The sequence below is a fragment of the Urocitellus parryii genome, chromosome 5 (genome assembly GCF_045843805.1).
Source record: "Urocitellus parryii isolate mUroPar1 chromosome 5, mUroPar1.hap1, whole genome shotgun sequence".
NCBI classification, from domain to species: Eukaryota; Metazoa; Chordata; class Mammalia; order Rodentia; family Sciuridae; genus Urocitellus; species Urocitellus parryii.
Window position 1 is genome coordinate 158985858 of NC_135535.1, and position 26880 is coordinate 159012737.

The 26880-nt window shown below is 59.7% G+C and overlaps 1 protein-coding gene across 1 annotated transcript in view; it reads left to right on the forward strand.

The window, feature by feature from the left end:
- The first annotated feature begins 410 nt into the window (after positions 1-410).
- The window catches only part of Cdh23 (cadherin related 23), a 338545-nt gene continuing 312075 nt past the window's right edge, over positions 411-26880 (forward strand). Inside the window, exons 1-2 of the mRNA XM_026405783.2 lie at positions 411-477; positions 5620-5697. Of these exons, the coding sequence (XP_026261568.2) occupies positions 411-477; positions 5620-5697 (145 nt within the window). The remainder of the gene's footprint in view (positions 478-5619; positions 5698-26880) is intronic.

Here is a 26880-nt window from a genome sequence, read left to right on the forward strand (position 1 = left end):
CCCTTAACCCTGCCCCCCTGGCTGGCCAGGCTGTGCTGCTCTTGGGGATGTGGTCTCGGAGGATGGAGGCAGCAGCGCATCCCTGTATCCACTGGGCCCAGGGTATGTCCTCAACACCTCCTCCATGTCTGCCTTTGAGCTTTGCCCGTGGGGTCCCCCAAGGGCAGCCAGGGTGAAGAGGGACCTGCCCCCGTGCACCCCAGCTGCTCCCAGGCCCCTCGTCCTGTCTGGGAGTGGACCATGCTGCTGCTGAGTGACGAGCCTCCTTCTTCTTTGCGTGCTCCCCCAAGGGGGTGGCTTCCTCTGACCCCCTCAGGCCAGCTCTCCCGGAGCTGCAGGGGGTGGGGCTGCAGGCAGCGCCCCTCCAGGAGGAAGCTTCTCACCCTCTTCTCTTTGTGTCCCCAGAAGCCATGCGGTGCCACGTTGCTACCGGCTGCCCTGTGCTCTGGCTTCTCCTGCTGGTCTCTGGATGCTGGGGTAAGTCCGGCCTCCCCCTCACCCGTCTCCTTCCCCGGAGGCCAGGCTGGAGGGTGCTGGGGCCGTTGGCTTGGCTCTGCCGGGGGACCCTGGGGAGCCTCCCTTGCTGAGTGCGACTGCAGACACTTTCCTCTCTGGGCCTCAGTTGCCTTCTTTCCTCTCTGGGCCTCAGTTGCCTTCTGCAGCTCGCACACGGCTGAAAATACCCGCTGTCCCCAGGGCTGGGGACAGGGACGTGGGAGGAGCCTTGAGAGATGCTTCAGCTCTGTGATCTGTGACCAGAAACCGTCCCCCTTCTGGGCTGCAGGGCTGGCCAGAGTTCAGGTTCACGGCTGTCATTTACACCTAGTGCCCACTGTGCCCGACTGGGGGGGTGGCAGGGATTCCTTGTGCTCCAGGGGCCCCGAGTCCGGCAGGGCTCAGTGCGTGCCGAGTGCAGGGAGTGGCATGGTCCTGGGGTGTCCACGGCCCCACAGAAGCCCACAGAGGACAGGAGAAGCCTGGTCAGAGAGAGCGCCTCTGCTGTGGGCTCCGAGGACAGAGGGGTGGTTTAGACGGAAACGGGGAGGAAGCCTCCTGAGCAAGGGGTGCTGGCCGGGAGCTGTCCTTCTGCAGGAGCTGCCCCCCTCTGAGCACCAGCTCTCGCGCCAAGGGCAAGGCCAAGAGGACCTGTCACTGCCGCCCGTTGGCCCCTGGGCAGTGGCTGGTGAGGAGTGGCCCTGAGCTCGCTGAAGGAAGCCAGCACTGCAGGCATGCTACCCAGGGAGTCCCCCAGGGCTGCAGCGCCCCGGGGAGGAGCTGTGTGCCTGGCGACACGGCAGACCCATTCCCGTGGGGTGAGGCCTTCTCCCCTCCGGGGGCCTGGCAGGCTGTTAGGAAGCTGCAGCCTCATCAGGAAGGTCCTCTCTCCCCGCCCCTGTGCCAACGTGCCCCCAGTGACAGGGACTCGCTGCCCTCCAGGAGGCCCAGCCTGCAGCGCAGCCCTGTGGAGCCAGGGAGGCCAGGGAGGCTGCCGCACCTCTCACCAGGGGGAACCAGAGCCTGGAGGAGCTGCTGGCCCAAGGTCACATAAAGCGGGGACTTGGATTCTCCATGGGGGCTCCTGTCAGATGGCCATCCCCCGCCCTCCCTGCCTGGTGGGGCAGCTCCAGCCTCTGGGTTGCTGGACAGCGGAAGTCAGGACACTTGCCTCAGCCTCCCCAGGGACTCTGTGACCTTGGACACCTCTGCCCTTCCCCCGCCCTGTTCCCGCACTTTCATCATCAGTTACAGTTACTGGGGACACACAGCAGGGCCTGAGTCCCCGCCCCCCAGGGCTCCAAGAACACTTATTTTGGGCTGGGGCTGGGGCTCACCTAGCACGTGTGAGGCCCTGAGTCCGATCCTCAGCACCACGTAAAAATAAGTAAATAAAATCAAGGTATAAAAACTATTATTAAAAAAGAACACTTATTTTGTGTGAGCCCTTTCCTTATCAGCAGTAGCTTTGTTTAGGAGGAGCCACACAGGACACAGAGAGGCAAAGGAACTTGCTTCAAGCCACACAGCAATGCTCTGGCAACACATGGATATCTTCTCCCTGTGGACTGGCCTGTCTTGTCCATGTATACAAGGGTCCCACTCTCACGGCAGGCCACATCCACACTTCCTGGCCCCTGTCTAAAGTGGCCAGTGTTGTTCTTTTAGCACGGTGGGGTGGTAGCTGACCTTGGGGTCTAAAGGACAAAGTGGCTTCCTTCACTGTCTTCCCGGCTTCCTGGGTCAGCCCTTCACCTGTCCCCAGACCAGGCCACACTGTCCTCCCTACTTCATCTCCATCTGACCTGCTAGCCCTGGCTGGCCCTTCCTCCATCCCAGGAAGTCAGATGGGTCAGGCTCAGGGACAACTCCCCGGCCATGTCAAACCCCTGTCCTGTCCCCCTGTGGAGCCTCCTGTCCTTCTCCCTCCCTGCCCGGGTCTCCACGGGGTCCCCGGCACTTCTCGTTCTTCTGTGGCCTTGTTGGGGGCAGGGAGGAAGGCCCGAGCAGGCGCCCCCCGACCCTTGTTGGTCTCATGGAGCACCCTGCAGAGTCTTGCTGGTGCCCAGGTGCTGGGCAGGAGGACGTTCAACCACGGGCTGCCCACTTCCCCATCGGACATCACCGCTTGTCAGGCTCCCCCCACAGGCTCCTGTGGGCCACAGGCGGCCATTGTATCTGTGGCTCCAGTGCACAGTGACCACTGGAAGAAAGCCAGGGGGAGGACAGCACAGGGCTTTTGTCCCCGTCCTGAGGCTGGGAAACAGGAACCAGAGAGGTCAAGGATCTGCCCAAGGTCACAGAGCAAGTGGCAAAGCACACCAGGCCCCCCAATCCTGACAGCCCTCAGTATTCCCATCGGTTCCTTCCTGTGGGGAGGGGACTCTGGAGTTCTGCCAGCCTGGGTGTCAAGGTGGACCCTGTGCCTTCAGCCCCCTCCACCCTCTGAGGCCTGGGCTCGGTGCAGCTGACCTGGCTCAGTCTATTCTGCAGTCCCCAAGAGGAGCCCACACCCAGGTTCTGGGTCAGCGTGTGCTTCCTGGGTGGCACCCATTAGGGGGCCCCTCCCCACACAGCCACTGGATCCTGGTCATCTGGGATGAAGGCCTTGGAGGGGGCCCTCCTTCTGGCTCTGCCTGTCTTTGTTTCTTCCTCAAAAATCCTCGTCATTCTGCACCCACAGCGGGGTGCTGCCTCCTCCAGAGCCTTCTCCCTTCTCCCCTGGGGCCTGGCCAGGTGTTGGGGTCGGAAGCCTGGCCGCCCCCTGGCCGCCCCCCTGGCCGCCTCCCTGGCCACCTCTGGGGGCTGCAGGCCGCGTGGGTTGGGAGCAGGGGGAGGGGCAGGGCGAGGACATCAAGGCTGCAGGCCCCGGGACAGAGCCCAGTGGGGCCAGGGACAGAGGGAACGAGATTCTCCTTCCCTTCCAAAGACCACCCGCTGTCCCCTCCCCTTCTCGGTCCTCACCTCCCCTGTCACTGGAGACCCCAAGGCCCCCGAGGCAGCGCTTTTCCTCAGAAGCGCATCCTTCATGTTTTCAGGGTGTTGCTCTTGTTAAGAGGATCAGTCACCTGTCTGCCTCCCTCCCCGCCCTTCCTGCCAGCCCCTCCCAGCCCCCCCCCCCAGTGCCTGCAGTGGTGGCCCAAGGCCGCGGGCCCTCTGAGGGTGACAGGTCCTGCTTGGTATGTGGCAAGCAAGATGCATCCCAGTCTCTGCCCAGTTGCCCGTGCAGAGCTCCCAGCCGCCGACTGTCCGCAGGTCCGACCAAGGCACATTTAAAAGGCAACGATGCTGCTGCAGGGGGTGGCTTTTCCCTCTCTGTCTCGTCCCACCCCTGCCACCCAAGCCGCGCTGAGCTCCCCGGGCACCCCGGGGCCTTCTGCTCCCCAGTCTCAGAGCCCGAGGCCCCTGCAGGGTCAGAAAGCCCCCCCTCTGGCTGAGAAGGTGGCACCTTATTAACGCCAGTGTTCATAACAGCTCCCACTCACTGAGTGCTTGCTGTGTGCTGGGGGCCTGGCGCTAAGCGCTTTATGTATGCAGTCCCATTCGGTCCTCAGGTTAGCTGTGAAGTAAGTTCTACTATTAATCGAGATTTTGCAGACAGTAAACGGAGGCAGGGGAAGATCATGGGGTCCAAAGAGACACGGGGAAGTTTCAAGACAGGCGAGGAGGCTCTTGACTGGAGTCCAGCCTCTTCCTGAGGCTCTTGGTTCCCAGTGGGAGAGGGTGGGGGGTGCCTGTGCGTGTTTGAGGTGGTCAGTAAGGGCGTCCTGGAAGGAGGGACACCTGAAGCAAGATGTGAAGCATGAGGGGGATTTGACAGGTGAAGGCAGAAAGGCCAGCAGCCCTGGCCAGGAAGCGCGGCTGGATGTCTGAGGAGCCAGAGGCGGCACCAGCTTGGGCGCCCAGCAGGACCGGGGAGGAGGGAGGAAGCCAGAATCTCCTGATTTGGTCCAGGGCCCTCCCTGATTCCCGCCCCTCCCTCTCTGGGAACCTGGCCCAAGCTCAGAGGGAGCCTGGCTCAGCAGGAGCGAGGGAGGGGACCTGGAGGACCCCGGGAACCCTCGTGGGAAGTGCTGCACACGTCACCCCCAGGAGCTGGGCCAGCTGCCTCCTGGTTGGCAGAGACGGAGGGGGACCTCCTCTCACTTGCTTCCTGGGACCGTGGTGTGGGTGGCTTCTCTAGACACCAAGCTCCTCAGCCTGTGTGCGTGTCACCCTGCCCCCACCTCAAGGCTGTCAAAATGGCACTGGTTAATGGGACAAGCTTTGAGGTCTGGGTGCCTGTGTGGCCTCTGCCACCTGCAGGCCGCCTATGGGGTACGTAAAGCAAGTCACAAGTTACGTGAGGCCCCTAAGCCTGGTTTCCACAGCGAACTGGGACGTAGAGCAGCTGCCTCCCGGTCACTGGATTCGGTGATTGAAGGGCCTGGCACGAGGAGCGGTTCTGGAAGGGTAGCCAGCACAGTGATGTCCTCATTATTATTTATCAAGTGGGGTTCGCTGGCCGTTCCTTCAAACAATGAAGGTACATTGAGGGCTCTCTAAGTGCCGGGCCTGCTCTGGGCACCGGGGATTCTGCGGTCAATGGAGCACTTGACCTTGCAGAACTCCTGCTCTGCCCACTGCCCGGGAGAAAGCAGCCCGGTGAGTTTTACCACTTGCAGCACCACGTGTGCTGTGTCTGAGTGCAGCGGGGACTGCTTCCCTTTGGAAGCACAAAAAGATACAGGTGAAGTTCATTTTGAAGACAGTTTACCTGACCCAGTGTGTCCAAGTGCGGCGGGTCAGTGGTAGTGGAATGGTCAGCGTGCTGCTTGGCGTTCACTTCTCTTCCAGTCCTGCGGACATGGCCCCCAGCCCACCTGCCTCTCATTGAGGCCAGAGCTCAGCAGGCCCCTGTGACTGGGGGCCTGGCCGGCTGCACAGACTGACAGCTGCCACCTGCCTCCTGGTGTTATTTCCATTTGCTTCAAGGCAGGATAGTGACCCACAGGGTCCTGGGAGGTTGACCATGGCACTGGACACAAGTTCACTGTCCTTTGAAGCCCCTGCCCTGCATCACCTTCGAGAAGGCGTGGGGCTGGCGTGGGGCGCCGGCTGACCCTCTTGTCCTCTGACTTCCAGGTCAGGTGAACCGGCTGCCCTTCTTCACCAACCACTTCTTTGACACGTACCTGCTGATCAGCGAGGACACGCCTGTGGGTGAGTTGGCCCGTGGCCAGGGGCGAGCCTGGTGGCATGGGGTGATCCCACAAGTGAAAGGGATCCAGAGGTTGGGATCTGCTTCCGCCTGTCGGTGGAATAACTTGCGTGGTGTTTGGGTGCCTCCGGGGACAGGGCCCTCTGTCCTTGCTGGGGTGGCCTTTCCCACAGAGGAGGGTTCAAGAGTCCCTCACGCGGAGCCAGGGTGCGCGCTTCCCACTTCTGGGGCTGGTTTTGTCCTGACAGAGGGACTCAGGTTCTGTCCACTCCCAGCCTTGTGGACATCTGAAGGTGGCTGGTGGCTGGCAGCGTTAGTTGGTCTGTGGCCCTTTGTGGTTGATGCGATGCTGAGCTTTCTGCCCTGTGTGTGTCCGTCCCATCGTTCGTGGTGGGAGGTGCCCGTGAGCACCCTGCTGCCCACCCTCCGCCCCTGCTGTCCGTGGGGCCTGAGCAGACCACTGCGCTCAGCAGGTGGAGGCCGTTTTGCAGGGGTGGCTGGGCCTGGCTGGCGTGTGTCTGAGTGCAGCGGGGACTGCTCCCTCGGTCCAGCGGGGCTTTGTCTCTAGGAAGCGTGGATGGCCTGTGTAGAAAGTGGCCATTCCTTTGGCCTTGTGAGGATGGGCTTTAGGGCTGGGGCGTGGGGACCTGGGTGTTTGGGGGGCTGTCTAGGAAGGGGGCCTGCTTCTTTGGAAGGCTCTTGCAAAGGCTTCGCTCCCCTTCTGGGATGGAGAGCACCCGAAAGCCCCTGTAGCCCCACTGAGCCGTTGGCTCCTGCAGCACTGGGTCGGGGGAGTGTTTGGGGGTCCTGGATTTGGACATGGCTGTCCTCTTTGGGCGGGTTTTATCTACGTGGCTCCTCCCCCACCCAGTCTTGGAGTGGGACTGGCATGGGACCAGCAGCGTGGGCACCCAGTACATGAGCACAGGTAAATGCACGAACAGTTGCAGCGCTGGCCACCGGTAAGCCCTCTCTTCCTTCATCCAGTTCGTCAGATAAGGATGGGGGTCCCTGAGCCAGGCCGGGGTGCTGTGGACGCAGAGGGGATAGAGACAGATGGATAAAGAGATCAGGTCCTGAGTAATAGGGCGTGAGCCAGGTGACTGGTTAAGTCCCCCTGAGGGATGGCAGGAGGAGGGTCATCTCCCTGGGGGCAGGAGAGGTTTGTGGGAGGTGGCACCTGAACACGTCCTCAGAGTCCCTTCCTTTGGCTTCACACACTAGTTCTACGTGTGGCTTTTCTAAGTGGCCACTTTGGCCTCATCCTGGAGGATGTCCCTCTGTGGTGGAGCGTCTATAGAGGCAGATAGATGCCAGAGGCAGAGGTGTGGCCAGCGACTCACCCAGCCGGAGCTGGCTGGCGTGGGAAGGCCTTTATCTGGAGCCCTGCTGGCTGGGCCCCCAGCTGAGACCCCACCGGGCATGCTCAGCTCAGAGCCTGGGGTCCTCGGAGGCCAGTGGGGCAGCGAGGGTGATGTGGGGTGGGGTGGACACTGCTTGGCCACTGCTGACCGTGACAAGGACACCGACCCAGGGAGCCCTCCAACAGGTCCTGCTCCTGTCACCTTTGGCTCTGGCTCTCGATTGTCTTTTGCAAACGCTGGCATCGATCGTTCCCTGGGAGCAGCTCCCAGGACTCAGCCCTGTAAAGGCTGCACTTGGCAGTCACAGCGGGGGTGTCTGTCTAGTGCTGCGGGATTGATCCCCGGCTCCAGGGAGCCTCGGGCTGGAGAGGGGCCTCGGTGAGCTGGAAGTCCGCTCCGCTCACCTTCTGGGCAGGGGGTGGCGCTGAGCCAGCCCCGCACCTCCTGGCTCCCTCCCTTCCTTTCACATCAGGATGGAGACAGCAGATCTCTAGCCTGAACCCCAGGAGCCGGTTTCCATTCCTCGCTGTGTGACCTTGGGCGCCGTGCCTCACCATTCTGGGTCTGTACTTTTCCATCTCGCCCATGAGAAGTCCCTGGAAAGCTGGCCAGTGCTGGCCAGTGCTTTCCAGATCAGTCAGGCCTGGAGCCCTCCTCTGCGGACGTAGACTCCTGTGGAGGTGGCAGGCACCCAGGGCCTCTGACCAGCAGTGGCCTGAGGGTTGAGACGGCTTGTCCCGGACAATGGCCCTTTGCTTCCAAGAGACTTTACTTGGAGGCGTGGCTCTTACTATCCACTGACCCTCTGAATCTCAGTGTTCCAGTCTGCACAATGGGGACAGAACTGGTGAGGTGTTTCTGTACCATCCCCTGAGCTCCAAAGCCTCTGCCCCTGGACTGCTTTGCTCTTCCTGAACGGAGGAACTGTATGGGGCCCAGGGATGGCTGTGCTAGCCACGGCCTTGTAGGGGGACAGCCAGGCACACAGACAAGCTAGGTCCAGTGGGCTGGTCAACGCCTAGGCCAGGCTAAACGTGTCAGCTCCCCAGAGGTCAGAGCTGGCCGGACCACACTGCCAGCTCCAGGCTGGCCATCCACCTTGTGCTTGGACACCCTGGGACAGGGGCTCGTGGTCTGACAAGGCAGCGGTCTTCTGTGCTATGGGAGAGTTCTGGAAATAAAAAAAAAAAATCCTTCCTAATATTGTTATGAGATGTGTCTCCCTGGAACTCCTGCCCATTGGGTCCAGTTCTCACTACTGGGGTGTTGCAGAAGAATAATAACACAAACATCACCTAATATATGGATTTTTTTTTTAAAGAGAGAGAGAGAGTGGTAGAGAGAGAGAGAATTTTTAATATTTATTTTTTTTTTAGTTTTTGGCGGACACAACAACATCTTTGTTTGTATGTGGTGCTGAGGATCGAACCTGGGCCACAAGCATGCCAGGCGAGCACGCCACCACTTGAGCCACATCCCCAGCCCCCTAATATGTGGATTCTTATAACAGTTGCTTTCATTGGGGGCTCAAGGCAATGTTCTATGTGATTTTAGGCCTTGATTCGCTTTTAACTTCCCTTTCAGAACCTGAGGTGGGCCTGGTTCAGGCTCTCCGTGTGCAGTTTGTGTGGACGCGCTCCCCAGGGCTGGATGCTGGGCCTCCGCCCCTCCCTAGCCTTCTGCACCTGTTCAGTTTTTTTTATGCTCTTCCCTTAGTTCCCAGCGGCGGGCCTGTGGCTGGGGAACAGCACAGGAAGGCAGAGCCTGGCCATCGGAAATCCCTTGCCGAGGACGCATGTCCCCTCCCTGTCTCCGCACCCATCTCCTGCTCCAATTCCCTCTGGGTGGTGTTCTCCTTGAAGAGCGTCCCCCAGCCGCAGAGACAGAAGCCAAATGAAGCTATTAAGTAGCTCTGCCTCCCCAGGTCTGTAAACATCACCCACTTTCCCAGACAGGCCCCCGGTCCCCCTGTGACTTACTGCAGATGGGGGCATCCGTCGAGTTGGCAGCGCAGCCAGGGATGAGTGGGGCAGGACACAGGTGGGGCAGCTCGGTGACTCCACCCCTGGCCAGGCTGGATGGAACCCCCAGCTGTGAATGGCCACAGGCCCCTGTAACAGGAGGGACAGGGCTGCAGGGGTGCTCCTGGATCTGCTCCAGACACCCTGCCAGTGCTGCTCAGGGCAAGGCCACCACTCACCTCCACGTTGCTAAGTGCGATGGTAATTCCCAGCCCTTGTGACCTGCCAGCAGTCGATTGTCCCCCTCCAGGAAGCCCCACACCTTCCCCACCTCTGGACTCTGGGACTCAGCTCTCTTGTCCTCTCCACGTCCTCACTCCCCTGGTGACATCTGTCCTGCATGTGAAACTCGCGTGCCCACAGCTCCACGGCTGCGCCTCGTGCCTGCGCCTCATGCCTGCGCCTCCTGCCTGCGCCTCCTGCCTGCGCCTCCTGCTACAGAGGCTTCTCGGAGGAGGCTCCAGTCTCCCTCATCCCCTACTCAGCCTTTCTGGGTGTCTGAGCCTCAACAGGTCAGAGGGAACTCCTGCCCTCACCCTCGGATACCTGCCTCCCCGCAGCCTGTCCTGCTGGGTTAGCTCAACTCTATGCTACCTCTGGCTCAGGCTTGAGACTCAAACGCCTCACCTCCTCATCTTTCTCGCCTCTCATCCAAGACAGGAAGTCCTAGTGGTTCCATCTTCAAAACGGGCCAGAACTTTCTTAGCTCTCCCCATTCCGCTCCCACCACCGTGCTCCACGCCCAGATCACCCCCGCCGCCCCCCAGTCTCGGTGGCCTCGCTGCCCAGCCCTTTCTCCTCCTAGCAGCTGAGGCACAGCCTGTTCCTGATGTCAGCTCAAGTCCTGGACCAAAGCCAGCGCTCTTAAATGACACAGAGGCAGTCCAGCCGCCACCCTCAGGCCTCACCTCCTTCCCTCCGCTCCACGGGGTGGCTCCGCCTCAGAGGCACTGGTCTCCTTGTTGTCCCTTAAGCGTGAAGGCAAGTCCCTCCTCCAGCCTCCCTAGCAGCTGTCCCTGCTGCCCGGAACTCAGGGAGCCTCCAGGACACGGGCTGAGTTAGTTTGCATGCACTACCTGAGGGTGGCCTTCCTGGGTCTCTCCAGGCAGGAGCTGAGGGCTGCTTCCTAGGCTCTCACCAGGGCCTGGTCACCCCTCTTGGTTCCAGCCACCGTGGTCAGCTGCTTCTCTGGCTCCCCTCTTGGACCATGCATGCTTCTAGGTGGACCGGGCCACCTCTGTGTCCCCAGAGCGCAGCTCTGTGCCTGGCTGGTATCTGGAACTTGGGGTGCTTTAGGCAATGGCTGGACTCTGGGATTGCGTGGGGCACTCTTCCAGAGCAGGGGCTGCAGGCAGGCTCCATGCCACCCACTGTTCCTCCTGGAATCTCAGCCCACGTGCCTCCCTTGCCGGGGTGTGTCAGGGGGGAGGCGTTGGTGGTGACCGGGTGGCTGCTCAGGGACTGGGCCCAGGAGAGTACTTTCCCCAGATGGCGCAGCCGCGATGCGTGTCCATGGTTGTGTGCGGCCAGGCCTGTGCCGTGCCAGGGTCCTGTTTGATCATCCCAGATGGAGCTGTACGTGGCATATTTGCTGGGGACCCTCGGGACACTGAGCACTGTCTGGGGGAGGGACACAGGGTTAGCAGCAGGGAGGTTGTGTGGGAGACACCCAGTTGACCCAGGAGCTCTAGGGGGATCCTCGAGGGTGGGGAGCCTTGGTATCTTGGCCACCCCCCTCAGAGCTCAGGCCCTGGAGGGGTCAGTGCCCCATCCCAGCTCTCAACAGCCCCAGCTAAAAGCCTCCCAGTGTCCACAGGAAGGAGCAGAACCTTTGAGCCCAGCCTGGCGCCCACCCTGCCCACGGACACCTCCCTTCAGCCCTGCAACTGCTCCGCCCGACTCCTCACGCTCTGCTCCACCACCCGCTGTGCCAGGCTGCGGCCTTGGTCCAGACCCCCCTCCCCCTTTTCCTTTCCAACGGTGCAGATTCCTGCTCCCCTTTCAAGTGTGGCTCGCGGGTCCCCTGTCCGTGAGGCCTCCCAGCCTCCCCTCCCAGGCCTCGTCAGCTGGTTATTTGTGTGTGACTCCTCTCCGGGGGCCGCGCGCCCCTGGACTCCCCACTGGACTATTAATTTTTACATATTAACTTTATTAATATCGACATTACGATTAATGATCACTTGAGTATTTATGTACAAGATAAGACTGCGGTGGTGACATTAGCCATGGTTTACTGAGTGCCGGCCTCCTGCAGGGCCTCCGTTAAGCACTCTGGATGCACGGGCCCCTGTGGACTCACCGTGACCCTCCTCGTCAGGTGGCATTATCTCCTGCCCACAGCTGGGCCGCTGCGCCTCCGTGTCCTCCGTGCCAAGTGCGGTGGCAGCATGAGGTGGGCCTCAGCGGCTGCCTGGTGAACGAGTCGCTGGAGGAGTGACTGAGTGGCTGTCCAGCGTCTCTTCTGATCCTCCTCCCCTTGGCCCCCGTCCCTCTGTTTGTCACTGAGGTGGGGACACAGGAAGCCGACTTCCCCAGGCAGAACCCCCAGCACCCCCAAAGCATCTTGAGCCACAATTAAGGTGATAATGCTCATGCTAATCACCTCCAGGAGTAAATTAGTCTTGTCAGGAGCCATTAAGGAGGAAGCTCGGGATTCATTAGGATGGATCGGCCCGAGCAGCGCCAGGCACCGCTGCCAGTCGGCGCTGATTAATTTCTCTGCAAACTCATCAATGCCCAGCTGTTTCGTCTGGACCCAGGGAGAGCGATTTTCAGGTGGGCTGACCCGGCGTCAGGGTCTCAGCAGACAGAGGAGCTGGGTGCCCATAAGCTCGCCCACAGAGTGGGCACCGGTGGGGGAGGGTGGGGGATGGGTCTGCAGGAGGCTGACCCTCAAGGCTGGGGAGGAGGCCGCCGAGCTGGGACTCAGGGCAGACAGGAAGCAGCACTGGGAGATGTCCAGGAGGAGTTTGGGCCGTTCTGAGACTAATGTCCAGCCAGTGCTCTGGAAGGGACTGTCCCTCCTCGCTGGACTTTCTCCCCTTGGCTCTTTAAATGGAGGAAATTGTCTCTTGGGAGAGGCTGGAGGACCATGGGGGGAGAAGTACTTTTCTGATCCCCAGATGGTTCTTTAGGACTGATGTGGCCAAGGGAAGGACTGGGGTGGCCCTTAGCTAGGGCCGGTGGAAGCTACAGGAAGTGCAGGGCTGGGGCACGTGACTGGGGTGCTGTCTGGGAGGCCTGGACTTTCCTGCCAGCCACTGCACAGAGGCCACACAGCCCCGTGTGTGACAGCAATACAGAAACACAGTGTGTGCGGCCGGAAGTACGTGCCCAGGGGAAGTGACTTTGTCTGATTACAGTGAGGTCAGGGGCACTTCGCCCCCCCCCCCCCGAGAGTCCTCACTGCCCAGGGGGGGGGGCACCATGAACCCCGAGGGTTTCTGGCAGAACATGACCACGGCTTTAACCAACAGCCCCACTTGACAGATGGAGAAAGTGAGGCCCCGGCTGCCGAATGTGAGCCCCAACTCTGCCTCCTACTAACCACAGCCTCGGTTTCCTCATCTGCATAATGGGGGTGACACCAAGCTCCCCTCTTGGGGTTGTGTGCCTATTGAGTGAGCCAATGGCGAGGCCCTGAGGACCCTCCCTGGCACCAGCGAGTGCTCAGGGGTGTAAGCTGTCATTGGAATCGTTTCCCTGTGAGACTCTGTAAACTTCAGTGTATCAGACAGGCTTCCAGACTGCCCGCTGAGAATCCGTCCCTCACTGTCCGTTCCATGGGAAGGCTACTGAGGCTCTCAGAATTGACAGGAACTAAAGGACCTAGCCTGGACATCGGCCAGACAATCTGGCCCGGCGGTCACTGCTGTCACCGTGAGTGAGCTCTAGCTCTTATGGCCCAGGCAGCAGTGTCTCGGGGGCCAAGCCCAAGACGTGACTGTGCTAGGCAGCGGAGGGCTGGGACATGGCATCTGCCCCATGCAGCTGCGCCAGAGGAGAGTCCCCAAGGGGGCGGGGCTGGGCAGAGACAGAGACTGTGTTATACTGTCCCAGAGCATCTCAGCATGGAGGTGGGGACTGTGCTTTCAAAACACAAGTGAAATGAATCCACAGCTTTTAAAATTAAAAAAAAGAAAGTCCTTGTTCCTGCCCCCAAGATCATGTTGAATGTCATCAGTGGGCCCTCCCACACTCAGGGAGCTCCGGTCTAGACAAGTGGGCTTCATTCTGATATTTTTTAATCTTTTTATTTTCAAGTAATTTTAGACTGACTGAAAAGTTGTAAGAATAGTACAAAAGCTGCCTTCGCCGCTTTTCCTAACGCTGACATCCTCTGTAACCACAGTGCAATTATGCAAACCAGAAGGCGATGCTGAAACGCAGCCATTAAGGATGGAGGTCATGCAGGTTTCACCCGGTTTCTACTAAAAGAGCTCTCCTTCTTTTTCTGCAGTAAGATTATTTTTAAATATCTTTCTTTTTTTTTTTTTAAGTTGTGGGGCTGTTTGGGCTAGTGGAATCTCACCCAGAACCTCGTCCGTATCTGTAGATACACACGTGAAGTCTTAGGTTCATTCATTCATTCAGCAAATGCTTGCTGCGTGTGGTCCATACGTCGGGCCCGAAAGAACCAGACAGGAATTCCCGCCCCAAAGGAGCCGACCTATCGAGGGAGGCAGACAGGCCCATAGGAGGGAAGTAAAGAGTCTGAGGGTAGAGATGGGCGGGCGCCGTGGCACCACTTACAATCCCTGCAGCGCCCCGGAGGCTGAGGCAGGAGGATCGCGAACCAGTCTCAGCAATTTAGCGAGGCCCTAAGCAATTCTGAGAGAACCTGCCTCTAGATAAATTTAAAAAGGTCTGGGGATGTGGGTTCGTGGTTAAGGGCACCTGGGTTCAATCCCCCCAAAAAAGAAAGAAAACAGTGACAGGTGCTAAGGAATAATGCCCTCTGGGTCTCAGCAGACAGAGGAGCTGTGTGCCCACACACAGGGTGAACTCTAGGGGCATAGTAGCCCCCCTCTGCTTTTACCTCACCAGGAGGATCCTTGGGGGGCTCAGGATGAACCCCTAAGGACTCCATGGGACAATCTGATGACCCCTATACTGGCCAGTCTCACTTTACGGAGGGAGAAAATGAGGCCCAAGAACGGGAAGCTGGCCCAAGGTCCCCGCCAGTTACTCTGGGATCTGGACAGCAGCCTGCCCTGACCTCACACACCAGGGCAAAGCAGGCAGTGGGCCCTGCAGTGCAGTCCCGGGGTCTCCAGTCCTGCTGCGGTGCCCTTCTGCCTGGAGGCCCTGAGCCTGGGACTTGCAGCTTGTGCCCTTCAACACACGGGGTGGGCATGAGGGGGGCAGGTTTGGGACACGGCCATAATAACACTAATGATAATGATGATGGGCCACCTGTCATCGTGGTTGTGCCCTGAATGCCATGCACAGGACACCTGTGCCGGAAAGTGGCTGGGGGAGGCTGGGGGAGGGTGGGGACACACACATTTCAGATATCTGGGGAAACAGCGGCTCTCTTGGTTTGCACACTACTGAGTCTGGCCTACACGTATCTTCCTGATTCTTCACTGCAAACCAAAAAAGGTGAGTCTTATAGCCTCCATTTTACAGATGAGGAAGCAGAGGCTCAGAGAAGTTAAGGAATGTGCAGTGCACAGGGTCACACAGCTTATATAGGATGGAAATTGGACTTGAACTCAGTGCTGCCTGGCCTCAAAGCCTGTGCACTTAATCAGGGCTCTGGGATTCTGTATGTGGTCTTTGCTTTTAAAGAGTTCTAGTCTGGAGGAGAGAAAGAGCCCAGTGGTAAGTGAACAGCCCACCCTGGGAAAGCAGGGGGTGTGAGCTAGGGAGCTCCCCAAGGAGGGAGGAGTTTATTCAGGGCACAGGGACAGAGAAGGTGGCCTAGGAGAGGGGCACTGGGAGGTTGGGTGTTGACTGGCTAAGACCACACTTCAGAAGGTGATGGGGTCCGGGGCCAGATGTGGAGCCAGCAGGTTGTGTTGTCTTGGACGGCAGAACTAGGTGGTTGTGGTGAAAACTAAAAATGACACCAGTGACCAGTACTTGCACCTTGCTAGCTTGGCCACCTGGATTGTCCCATTTCGTCCTCGGGAACAGCGGAGTCTGTGGTATGTGGCCTCCTGTTTCAGGCCCACAGAGAACAAGCAGGACACCTCCGGCCCCCGGCCAGGGAGCAACAGAGCCGGCTCAAGGCCACCTTGGTCCTCCCCCACCCTGCCACCCAGCAAGACCCTGTGGGTCGCTCCTCAGCCTGTCCCAGGAGAGAGCCTCGGTGGCTGTGCCTGCCCCCTGGGCGGGCGTGGGTGGGGTCACTGTATTCAGGAGGGGATTTTCCATGCAGCTCAGGGGCGGGGGCTGACCAGGGCTCTGGCTCTGTCCCCTGCACAGCTGTGTTGGGCACTCTTCCTGGTCCCTTGGAAGATGCATGTCCACTGTGGACATGCTCTGTGGAGCCAGAAACACTGCTGCCAAAGGACTTTGGGGCCAGTAGACCAAAGCAGGAGATGAGCCAGGCCATTTGCTCTGGGGTCTGCAGCCTTTTCCAGTGACCAGTGGCGACGCGGGCAGAGACCTGGGCCAGCTGTGCCAGGCTGGACAGCAGACACCCCTAGGCGGGGCAGGGGCTGGCAGAGGAGCCAGGGGATGAGGGTGTGCCCAGCTTGCTGCCACCTGGGAGCACCGTGCTCCCCGGGAGCTGCCCGAGGTGTGAGTGACGGGAGCCGAGAGCCGTCCAACTGGCTGGAGAGATGGTGGCCAGCACAGCCGACTTTGAACTTGCCATCACTGCCCTGTCCCTCCTGTTCTTCCCACACCTCAGGGGACCTGGGAGCTGACTGTCCAGCTGCAGCTTGGCCAGGAATATGAGATCAAGCCATTTTGTCATCCCTGAGCAAGAAGGGACTTGGGTGCCCAGGACAGTTGACTCCTTGCAGCAAGGTTCTCCCTGAAGGTCGCCTCACCAGCAGGCACTGGAGGGGAGCCCCTCTACCCTGGTGCAATCCCAGCTCTACGACCAGGTGTGTGGCCCCAGGCAAGCTCCTTAGCCTCCCTGGTCCCACCTTCCTCCTCTGCTCAGATGGCCCTGCTTCCCGGCCAACTTCCCAGGGCGCCTATGAAAGACCCTGAACATGAAATTGATGTTCAGTGATGGTCGTCGTTTTAGTTCAGCAATCTGTCTCTAAGGGTCTCCTCTTCAGAGAAGCCTTCTCCTCCTTCGCCAGCAAACGTGGACTGTGTCACCCGCCACGTCACTTTTCTCTGCCTCAGTTGACTTAGCAGGGAAATGGGGATAGCGATGACACCATGTCTCGGCGTAGGGTTGAGGCAAAGGCTGAATGAATGAAATGCGCGTGTTTGGCACATTGAAAGCCCTTGTTGTTATTGGCTGGTACTTTTCCCATCTGGGCAGGCAGCAGCGTTGGGAAGGGACCGATGGTCTGTGTTGCCACGGCCCACTGGACTGACACGTGACATGTGGTGTGGCTTTCTGCAGTACTCTTCCAAGGGACCTTTTTGTCTTCCAAGTGGAAGAGACGCTGAGATCCCTACTCCCCCCTCCCAGCCAGGCCAGGAATCCCCTTGGCACAGCTGGGCTCTTGCAGAGGGGGGCACCCCCTGCAGTGAGTGCCACTGGCTTGCTGGTGGACAGGTTGCCCCCGCTCCCACCTGGCCTGCCCCACAGCTCTCTGGAGTCACTTGCCTCTCTTCACATGGTGGCTGCCTGGGGCCTGCTCTTGAGTCTGCCCTCTGGGCTCTGGAGACACATAGCAATTGCGGGCACTCAGGACAGGCTTTGCTTACCTTCTCCCTTGTCGCCTTACCTGTGTGCCAGGCACTGTGGTAAGGACTTTCTGCACACCTTGAAAAATAAATTGATTCCATTCTCACAGTGCTCCACGAAGCAGGGGGTCAGGAAGCCCATTCTGCCGATGAGGAAGCCCACGGACGGGTTGTAACCTGCCCAAGGGCTTCGGTAACTGGCCAGCCTGAATTCAAGCCCAGGTCTCTGTCCTCCATACCCAGCCCCTGTCCGCTGGCACAGATCAGAGCCAGCCCCCGGGTAAGGCTCCTCCCTCACCAGCTCCGGTCCCTGTCCTGCAATTTTGTATCACTCAGACGGAGGGGACCAGAGCCCCAAACCTGGGTCCCCTCTGACCCTTGCCCTTGGCGGGTGGAGGGGCATGCCCAGTGTCACAGTGCTGCCCGGGGGCCCTCCGTCCCGGGCTCTTACAGCAGGCCTGTGGGTAGCGGGCCCCAGCTCTCCCTGGGCTTGATTGAGCCCTTGGAAAGGATAATTCAAGATGAATGCGCTGGCGTCCGCCCGGGAGCAAGACGAGGGATTATTGAGTGTTGAACCTGCTTCTCCGCATCGGCTGCTTTACGAGCTCTCTGGAGAAACCCTATGTTGTAGATAACTCAGGCCTGACGGCCGGCAGGCATTTGTCTCCCACGGTCCCTCGAGAGCGCTGCCAGCAGGGTCCCGGCACCCGGCTCACCCTGTCTGGGCCAGGAACGGCTTCCAGCCTCACTGAGGTGACCGCCGTCCCCCACCCTGCTCATTCCAGCCCCCCTCTCACCCTGTGCTGCCCCAGAATGTGAGGTGGGATAGTGGTGCCTGGCTGGCACGTCCCTGTGTGGCCTATGGCCCGACTGCCCCGGACAGCCCAGGAGGGAGGAGGTGAGTCACCCCAGGGTGGCCCAGCCTCCCTGCTCAGGACACCCCGACTGCAGCTGGCATGTTCTGTGGGAGATCAGAAGGGATCCCAAGGGCAGGGACTCAGTACACTATTGGGAGGTGACAGACCCCGGGGTATGAAGTCAGGGGCGCGACCCCTCAACTCAACCCTGGCCACCCCAGTCAGGGTGGCTCCTGCAGCCCTTCTGCACTCCAGGGGACCACCTGGGGTGACGGGGAACAGTCATGACCTCAGGGGCTACCTTGGGAATCCTACCTTGTCGGGTAGGATTCCTGGGACGTGCAGGGGCTCCCCTGGGAGCTGGGCCTGGGCTGGCACATGGGGCCAGCTCCATCTGATGACTTCAGTGTGTGTCCCAGCCCAAGAGCACATCCATCCTGGCTGCCCCAGCCTAGGTGGGGAGGCCGTCTGAGGAAGAAAGTGACCCCAAGGCACCTGAGGTCACGGGGGTAGGTGAGTGCAGGGGCAGGGACTTGTATGCAGCAGGAGCCCAGAGCACAGTGCTGGGGCCCTGCTAGGGTGTGGCGAGACACTGGCCTCGGTCACCTGTGACACACCCCAGGTCTCCTCCCAACCCTGGCTCAGCTTTATGCCCTTAAACCTCACAGAACAGAGAGTGACGGCCACCACGGAGGGGGACAGCGCCTCCCAGGTCTCATGCATGGAGTTCCGCCCTCAGTGGGAGGGACAGCGGTGGACACGGGGTCAGAGTTCACGGACTGTCAGCCCCAGCTTGGAACCCTGTGCTCGGACCCTGGGCGGAGGCTGGAGTCCAGTGCCCCTGCCGCCCTGTGCCCCGTGCCCCGTGCCCTGGGTCAGCTGCCTCAGTCTTGGGCCTCAGCTTCTCTGTCCTGCAGACAGCCGTCCTCCCGTGCTGCTGTCCCTTCCCCAGCGGCTGTTCCCGTGGTCTTCAGAACCTTCCTGGCTGCAGGTTGGCGCCACCCCAGGTTCTGCCTCAGCACGTCTGTGGTGGGCTCAGGAAGCCGCCTTTCTAGCGGGTTCGGTCACTCGGCTGCTGCCCTCGGGGCCTCGTGCGGGCTCCCTGGTCCTGCCTCTGGCCTGTCTGCCCGTCTTGCAGGTCCCCTGCCTGGGACAGGGCCTGTGTTCTGTGCACCTCAGCTGGGGCTCATCACTGGGCCACAGATGTGTGGAGGAGGAAGGCCCCGGGAGGCCGAGGCGGCTGGAGACGCCCGCCCTGTGTTTACAGAGTGGCCGCAGCAGCGGACATAATGACTCCTGGCGGCCTTCATTAAGAGCGCGGAGCAATTTACAGTCAATTAAGGAGAAGGGAACCGTTCCCTCTATAGACAGCCCCCCACCTGCCTCCCAGGGAGTCCTGCCCACACCGTGGACCAGGTGGACACAGGGGCGTCAGCAGGATGAGGACTGTGGCTCCTGAGAACCACAGACCCCTGTCCTCGGAGTCAACAGCCAGGCGGGTGGGTGCATGACACTGGGTGCATGTGACCATGTGCCTTGGAGGACAGTGCCTCATGTGTGCAGAGACCTGGGGTGGTTACTTCATTCCCAGAGTCTCCGTGTCCCCGTCTGTAAAATGGGACTGGCGGGGGGGGGGGCACAGTTTGCAGAGCTGTCCTGATGGTTCAGTGAGCTGGGACAGCAGTTGCTGTCCCATTTGGGGACGTTCCTGGTGTCCCGGCCTGCACAGGTGCTTTCTGTTAGAGAAGGCCATTCAGATGTCCCTGGTCCTGGGTCTCCCTGAGCCTGGCTCAGCCCCTCCCTACTCTTTGGATCCAGGAAACCGGAAGATCTGGGGGGCAGGGAGGGTCCTCTGGCCCAGGCCTTTGACCACAGAGGGCCTGGGAGCCCAGGGTGGACGACCTCTTTTTTGTTTCACGTTCAGTTTATAAAAATTAAATGCTTACCAGCTCCGTCTCCCCTGTCCCAAGTGAGAAACGGGCCCCTGGGGGTGGGGGGATCCACGTTTCACACCGTAGATTGCCTTCCTCATTGGCAGGATACGGGTCAATGAGAAAACCAGCAAAAATATAAACATCTGAGTTTACTTGAGAAACGCCAGTTAAGAAACCACATTCTGAAATTAGATCCCGGGCTGTATCAAGGAGACAGGCTGCCCAGGGCCTCTGAGGCTGCTGGTCCCCACCGTGAGGAGGTGACATGTGGACTGTGACACATGACACTGTGCTGACATATGTACAGCACAGAGCCGGGCACACAGTTCAGGCCAGCAACCCCTAGCCTGCCCTGCCCAGGCCTCTGCTCCTTAAAAGGGTAATGGACAGGGAGGACAGGGCCGTTGGCCATTCCCCAGCCACTCCTTACCATGGGGGGGGTCCTTTCTCAGTGTCCCGCTCTGAGTCCCCCGAGTTCAGAGGGCAGAGTGGCAGGGAAGGCTGAATGGAGGGGAAGAGGCTAGTGTCCTTTCTGCCGCTCTCCTGACAGAGTTTTCTCCCCGTGAATGGGGACGGTGACTCTCTTATTACCTCGCATCAGCAAGTGTAAAGTCCCCAGGTGTCCGAGAGCCAGGACCCTGAGGCCAAAGCCCTCTGTATGTGAGAACTGCCTTCTTGAGCCGGCCATATGTCTACGAGTTCCCATTTGTCCCTCCTTCAGCTGGGACAGTGTCCTGCCGTCCATGGATCTAAACCCAGGCCCTGGGGCCTCTTTCTGAGGGAGGCATAGGGATTGTCCACCCATTAGCCCACCTGTGGGTCCCTCATTAGAATGTTTTCATTTAAGTGGCACATGGCACCCTCACCTCTGTGCCAGGAGCTGCCATGAACTCTGATCCCCTGACCACCCGTGGAGGCCAGGTAGGAGGAGCACCCTCTCCACGAGGCCAGGACCAGGGCACTTCAGGTTTGGAAGGTCTTGGATTTTAGAAGAGCTGCGTGGACGGACTGCTCACATCCTTAAACCCGGAACTCTGAAGCAGATGCCAGGCTTCCGGATCAGGGAGCCTCGTCCTGCGGTCGGTCTGCAGATGGGGAAACGGGGGCAGACAGATTGGAATGACTTGCCCGAGGTCACGCAGCTGGTGAACGTGATGGGGCTGAGATTCGAACTTGGGCTGTCTGGGACCAGCCCCATCCTCTTAACCACTGTGTTTTGCCACCTGCTGAGGACAGAAGTGACACTAGTGATAATGGCCTCTGCTGTCGGGTACCTAGGAGGTGCAGGTGCTCTGCAGCTGGCATTGCATCAGATCTTTGCCACCTGACCGTCGGGTGGATGTTCATGTCTCTGTGTGGCAGATGAGGAAACTGGAGCTCAGAGCAGCAGGGACTTCCTGTCTGTGGCCAGACGGTTAAAAAACGGTGGAGCCAAGACAGAAATCCAGGGCAGCCTGTCTGTCGCCCCAGCTGTGGGGATCTAGGGCACAGTCAGATGGCCACTCCACCGCCAGTCCTGCTGCATGTCCTGGCTGCTGCATTTCCAGACCCTTTAGTTACGTGTCGTCAACTTTGAATCATCCAGAAGCATTTCTGCCTGACCCCACTGTGGGGAGCCTGCACTAAAGACTTGCCTTGAAACTTCTAGGTGGCTCCAGGGCTCGGGGTGGAGGGCGTGGAGGGGTTGGGAGCACAGGGCGGCAGGGCCCGCTGGGGTGGGTGATGGACTGTTGGCCCCTCACAGGCTCCCACATGCCCTGATGGTGACAGCTAGGTCTCCTTACCAGACAGAAGGGAGACTAACACCAGGAAAGGAAGGCGCGTCAAATCCCCTGACACCCTGACACTCCTGAATTCAAATCCTCTTCCTCCTGACTTCCGACTGTGTCCTGTGGAGGTGATAAGAGCTGCCGTTTGTTGAGGACCACCAGGGGCCAGGAGGTCATGGGCATCGTCTCATTCAGTCCTCACAGTCACCTGGGGGGAGGCCACCTGGAGTCTCCCTCCATTCAGTGCCGTGGGAGATACTGCAAGAGGCATGAGGGGAGGGTAGTGCACGCCTGTAATCCCAGAAGCTTGGGAGGCTGAGGCAGGAGGATCCCAAGTACGTGGCCAGCCTCAGCAACTTAGTGAGGCCCTGAGTAACTCAGGGAGACCCTGTCCCTAAATAAAATATAAAAAGGGCTGGGGATGTGGCTCAGGGGTTGGGCTCAATCCCCATGAAAGAGAACAAAATTTTTAAAAAGCAGCGAGAGGGAGAAAGCACGCAGCGTGTCCGAGGCAGCACTCAGCTGCCTGTCATATGGCGGACACCCGACCATCATCTGGGAGAGATTCAGGATTTATTTTGGTTCACAGTTTCAGAAATTTCCGTTCCTGGTCAGGAGGCTCTGTTGCTTCTGGGCCTGTGGGGAGGCGGCCATCAAGGTAGGGGCCCGTGGTGGAAGCAAGCTGCTCCCTGAGGCTGTCAACCCAGGGGACGAGGCAGGCAGGGCGCTTCCTGGGCACTCGCCGTGGGCACAACAGCCCGCCAGGTCCACCTCTCTATCACCTCCTAATCGTGCCTGGGGCTGGGGACCAAGCAGGCCTCTGACACATAGTAGGCCTTTGGGGGACATTCCAGTTCTAAATATAGCGAGTAGCCACTGGCCACATGTGGCCATTGAAAAGCAAATTAATCATAATTAAATAAAAATACAGAATTCAATTTCCCAGCTCCCCTGGCTCAGGAGCCCGTGTTCTTTGGTGACTGTCGTTGGGCAGCGGGGACCGAGATGTTTGCATTACTGTAGAGGAGGCTGCTGGAGGCTCGGCAGGGAGTGTCTGGTTTTCGAATGAGAAGCAGACTCCGAAGGCTGCCCTGTCACCCAGCCAGGGACAGACAGTCCCCTGGGGGCACGCTTGGGCTCTTAACCACTGCCCGGCTTGTCCCCTGGCCCCGAGGCGAGGACCTTTCCTGTAGGCAGGCACCAGGTACTTGAGGCAGAGACAGGCCTGTGACCTGCCCAAGGTCAAAAGGTCGCGTGGCCTGGGGGATAAGAGTGGGGGGCCCAAAGCCATCGAGTGGCACCCCCTTGGGGGCTCAGAGCGGCCGTGGGCCCCGACGGCCAGGAGCAGCCCTGCTGTTCTGAATTAAATCCCTCTCCCACAGCCACCACGACTTCGCTTCCATGGGGAAGAAACAGCCCCTGTGATTGGAACATTGTCTGCAGTCCTGTCAGGTAGTGGCAGTGAGTGACGGGGAGAGAAAGCAAACGGCTAAAAGCCATTACCCTCTTACTTCAGTGGAGTTGGGAAAATAGTCATAAATTAGTGCCGGGCTGCCGGAGGGGAGGGAGGAGGCAGACAGGGAACAGGACTCCTCCCTGGAGAGCGGCCCTCTCCTCCCGAGGCGCAGGGACACCGCGTGTCGCCCCTGCCTGCGCTGGACAGCTTGCGAGGCCACGCCCCGGAGAGGAGCCAGGCCGGGAGCTGGAGGGGGCCAGGGTGCGCGTGTGTGCCGTGTGACTGTGTGTGCTGCTGGGTCTCGGGGGGACGTCCTGCTTATGAACATACTCTGTCCCTTTACCTGTGGGTTTTGATCCTGTGACTTCGCCTCTATCTCCCGCTGTGCTTCTTCTGTACATGGAGGGTCTCAGCCCCGACAGGGCACCCTAGAGCCCACGTGTGTGCGTGCACCCCGAGGCCCCGCGTGTGCGTGCACCCCGGGTTATAAACCGCCCCGAGGCTGCCGTCTGTGAGCAGGCTGGAATCTGGGGGAGCTAAAGGGCAGCCTGGGAACCCTGCAGGCCCTGTTGCTGGCTTCAGGTGGTCATTATTTAGAGGTTTCTCCTGGAGCACCCACCTCGCTTGGGCTTGTTCAGGTGACAACATAAAACGTGAACTTGAACAAGAACAGCGTGTAGGTGAATAACGCTGTTCTCAGACATGAGCATGCAGCCGAATCCCCTGGAGAGCTGGTTAGACGGGGTGGTGGGCTCCCTCCCCAGAGCTCCAGGATGGGCAGGTGCGAGGTGGAGCCCGGGGCAGGCCTTTCTAGCACAGGTAGTGTGGGCGTGCCGACTTTGAGAACCACTGATGCACACCTCCAACCAATGAACCAGGGGAGGTCCTTCGGTGTGGCAGTAAAGAGCAGAGGAGCTGGGTGCTGGAGTTCAAAGCCTGCTTCTGCCATCTGCCACCTGTGTGTCCTGAGGCCAGGTACTGAACCTCTCTGTGCCTGAGCTTCCTCACCCCTGGAGTGGTAGGGGTGGGGTCTGTCTACTGCACAGGGCTGCTGTGTGGAATCTGAGGCAGCACGGAGAGCCTAGAACAGTGCCCGGCACCTGAGTGGTGCGTCATGAGCCCCACTTTGCAGATGAGCAAACCGAGGGCTGGCGGCACCCCCAGGTCACACTGCAAGTCCAGGCAAAGCTGCAGTGAGAGTCCAGGCCTCCTGACTCCCCGCTTGTGCCTCGCACCCCTCTTCCTGCACCTTGGCCCTCAGTTCCTCTCCACCTGAGCTCCTTGCTCCCAAGTCCCCTGTCCTGCCCAGTGGCTTATTTCCTCCCTTCGTGGTGATGGGGGTGGGGTGGGGTGGGGGCCCTTATTTCTTCCCGCCTGGAGGGGTCTGGGGTGAAACCAACCCCGAAGGGCTGCGCTTACCCTGCCCCAGCCACATGCTCTCTGCGGCCCACCCATGGCTGACCCGTCCTCCACTGCCCTCAGCTCCTCCAGCTCCTGAACAAAGCCGCTGGCCCCAGCTGGTCTTGCAGCCACCTCTCCTTAAAGCCAACCTTGAGGCCCCCCAGGTTACTAGGTCCGAAAAAACGGAGGCATTTCTGGAGGAGAACAGCCTGGGGAGCGGTTCCCCACCCACACGCCTGCGCACAGGATGCAGCCACACCTTGGGGACACAGCCACACCTTGGGGACGCACACCTGCGCACGTGCGTCAAAAATCTCAGTCTCCTGAGAAGAGGCGGCCAGGAGAGGAGCGTCTGCAGAGGCCATCAGCTGCCCAAGCCTCTGGAACCCACCTGCTCCCTGTGGGGCCTTCTGTGGGACAGACGGGCCTTTCCACGGGGCGGATCTCCTGGCAGGAGGGCAGCGAGGACAGAGTGCTGACCTGAAGGGGCAGGTCCCCGAGCTTCCCAGTCTCCATGTCTGGGTGCTCCCCAGCAGGCCGTCTGGGGCACAGTGGCAGGCCAGCACCCGACGGGTTTTCTGCCGTGTCCCACAAGGCTCCCCGAGTTCCCACCGGGTGGCGCAGGTGCTGAGCAGATCCCTCCTTCCCGGAGGCCCGTTGGAGGTGAGGCCACACTTCTCAGCTGACCTGGCCACCCAGCCTGGCACAGGCTGTCATGGGGTGAGTCGTAATTAACGGGATGGGCACAGGGATCTCTCTGTGGGGAGGGGACCCAGCAGAAACCCCACAGCGCTGCAGTTGGAGGGGCCCGCGCTCTGTTCTGACGCCAAGGATTGTGCAGGGGGGGTCTTTGGAGTCACAGGATTCAGGTGACTGTCTCCCACAGGGGGTAGGGTTTAAGCCAGGTCTCATGGGCAGAATCGTGTCAGGACGAGCAGAGACGAGAGGCAGGGTCTGCTCCACCCTCCTCCTTCCAGCCCAGCCCACCCGGGCTATCGCTGAGCCTCAGGGAGCAGCACTGTCTGCTCCTCCTGTGGCTCCCAGGCTCCTGTCGATGCCACCTTGTGTCCCGCTCAGCACCGTGGGTTCAGTCGCTAGTCCCACATCTGTTCTTCCACTTCCACAGAAGGGCTGTGCCTCCTTCCTCCCCATGGCTCCTGCCCTCAGCTTGAACAGACAGGGAATAAACCGAGCTGTGCCCTAACCCAGTGACTCCCTCTTTACCCCCTCACCTCCGTGTTCCTCCCTCACCTCCATGTTCCACCCTCACCTCTGCTCTGCTAGTCTCTCCTCTCCCACCAGCCCTCACCTCCCCGGTGGCTCCTCAGACCCCAGACCTTGGGACTATCCCTGGGTGTCCCCAGGGGGAGGGGGGCCTGTTGTTGCTAGGATGGGTGCAGCCACAGGCCTAGAGCAAAATCCCCAGCCCTTCCCCGTCCTTCCCTGCCCTCCTGGTGACAGATGCCACAGTGGAGGTCCGTGCTCGGCACTGGGGGGTTGACGTCCAGAGTTAATAATAAAAGGAACTTTCCATCTATGGATGGTGGCCAACCACCCGCATAAAAACATGTGAATGGCTCAGAGTTCAGTGACCAGGAGAGTCTGTCGGGGATTTATGATGGTGTTCAAAATAAAATGGTAACTACAGCGAAGACAGAGTAATAGAGCCATAGTGATAAGGGACCGTCACTGAGCACCTTCTACCGATGGCACTCCGCCTGGTGACCCATTCATCTTCATGGCTCCCTCGGCACAAATGAGGACACTGGAACAGAGCGACCCACCCAGGCAGGAGGTGGGACGGTTGGCTGGGGACTGGTCTATGTCACCATTCACCAAGGGTCACCTTAATGAGTAAACAGGAGGCAATTAGGTGGGAGGAGGCAGATGGGCCTCTGCTCCTCCTTTTCACAGCCTCCAGTGCAGCCCTACCCTGTAAATCAGCAAGACCCTCCCCTCCTTCCCACCTTCCCAGGACTTTCCTAGACTAAAACCCGGATTCTCCATTGGCCTGCAAAGCCCCAGGTCCTGGCCTCCATCCATCCCCGACTTTTCTCCTGCCTCCCTTTTCCCTGCTCACTCTGGTCTGAGTCAAGACTATCTCCACCTCTTTTTTCTTGAGTGTCTTCAGAGAGTTTGCTAAGACATGGACCCTCTCCTGCCACATCCTCTGGGGAGCTGTTCTAGTGGCCCCCCAGTGTAGCCCACCCCCTCCTGCAGACCTTCCTTCTCTAATTGCCCAGTTTTGTTTCCTTCTTAACACCTAACATGTGAAAGTATCATTCATGCGTTTACTGTCTGTCCTCTGCCCTCCCTTGCCCACTATGTCCAGCTCTGGAGGGCATGTGGCTGTGTCCCTGGTGCTGAGGGCCTGGCACACAGTGAGCTGTCCTAGTGGGTATTTATTGGATGGATGAGTGAATATGAGAGTGGGTGGATGTTGAGCTTCGAGGACAGATAGCCCATTGGGAGGGGGATCCTCTAAGCAGAGTGGTCTTGTGTGCCAGGGAAGGACGGGTGAGCTGGTCCAGCTGTAGGGGTGGTCTGAGAAGGCGGTCA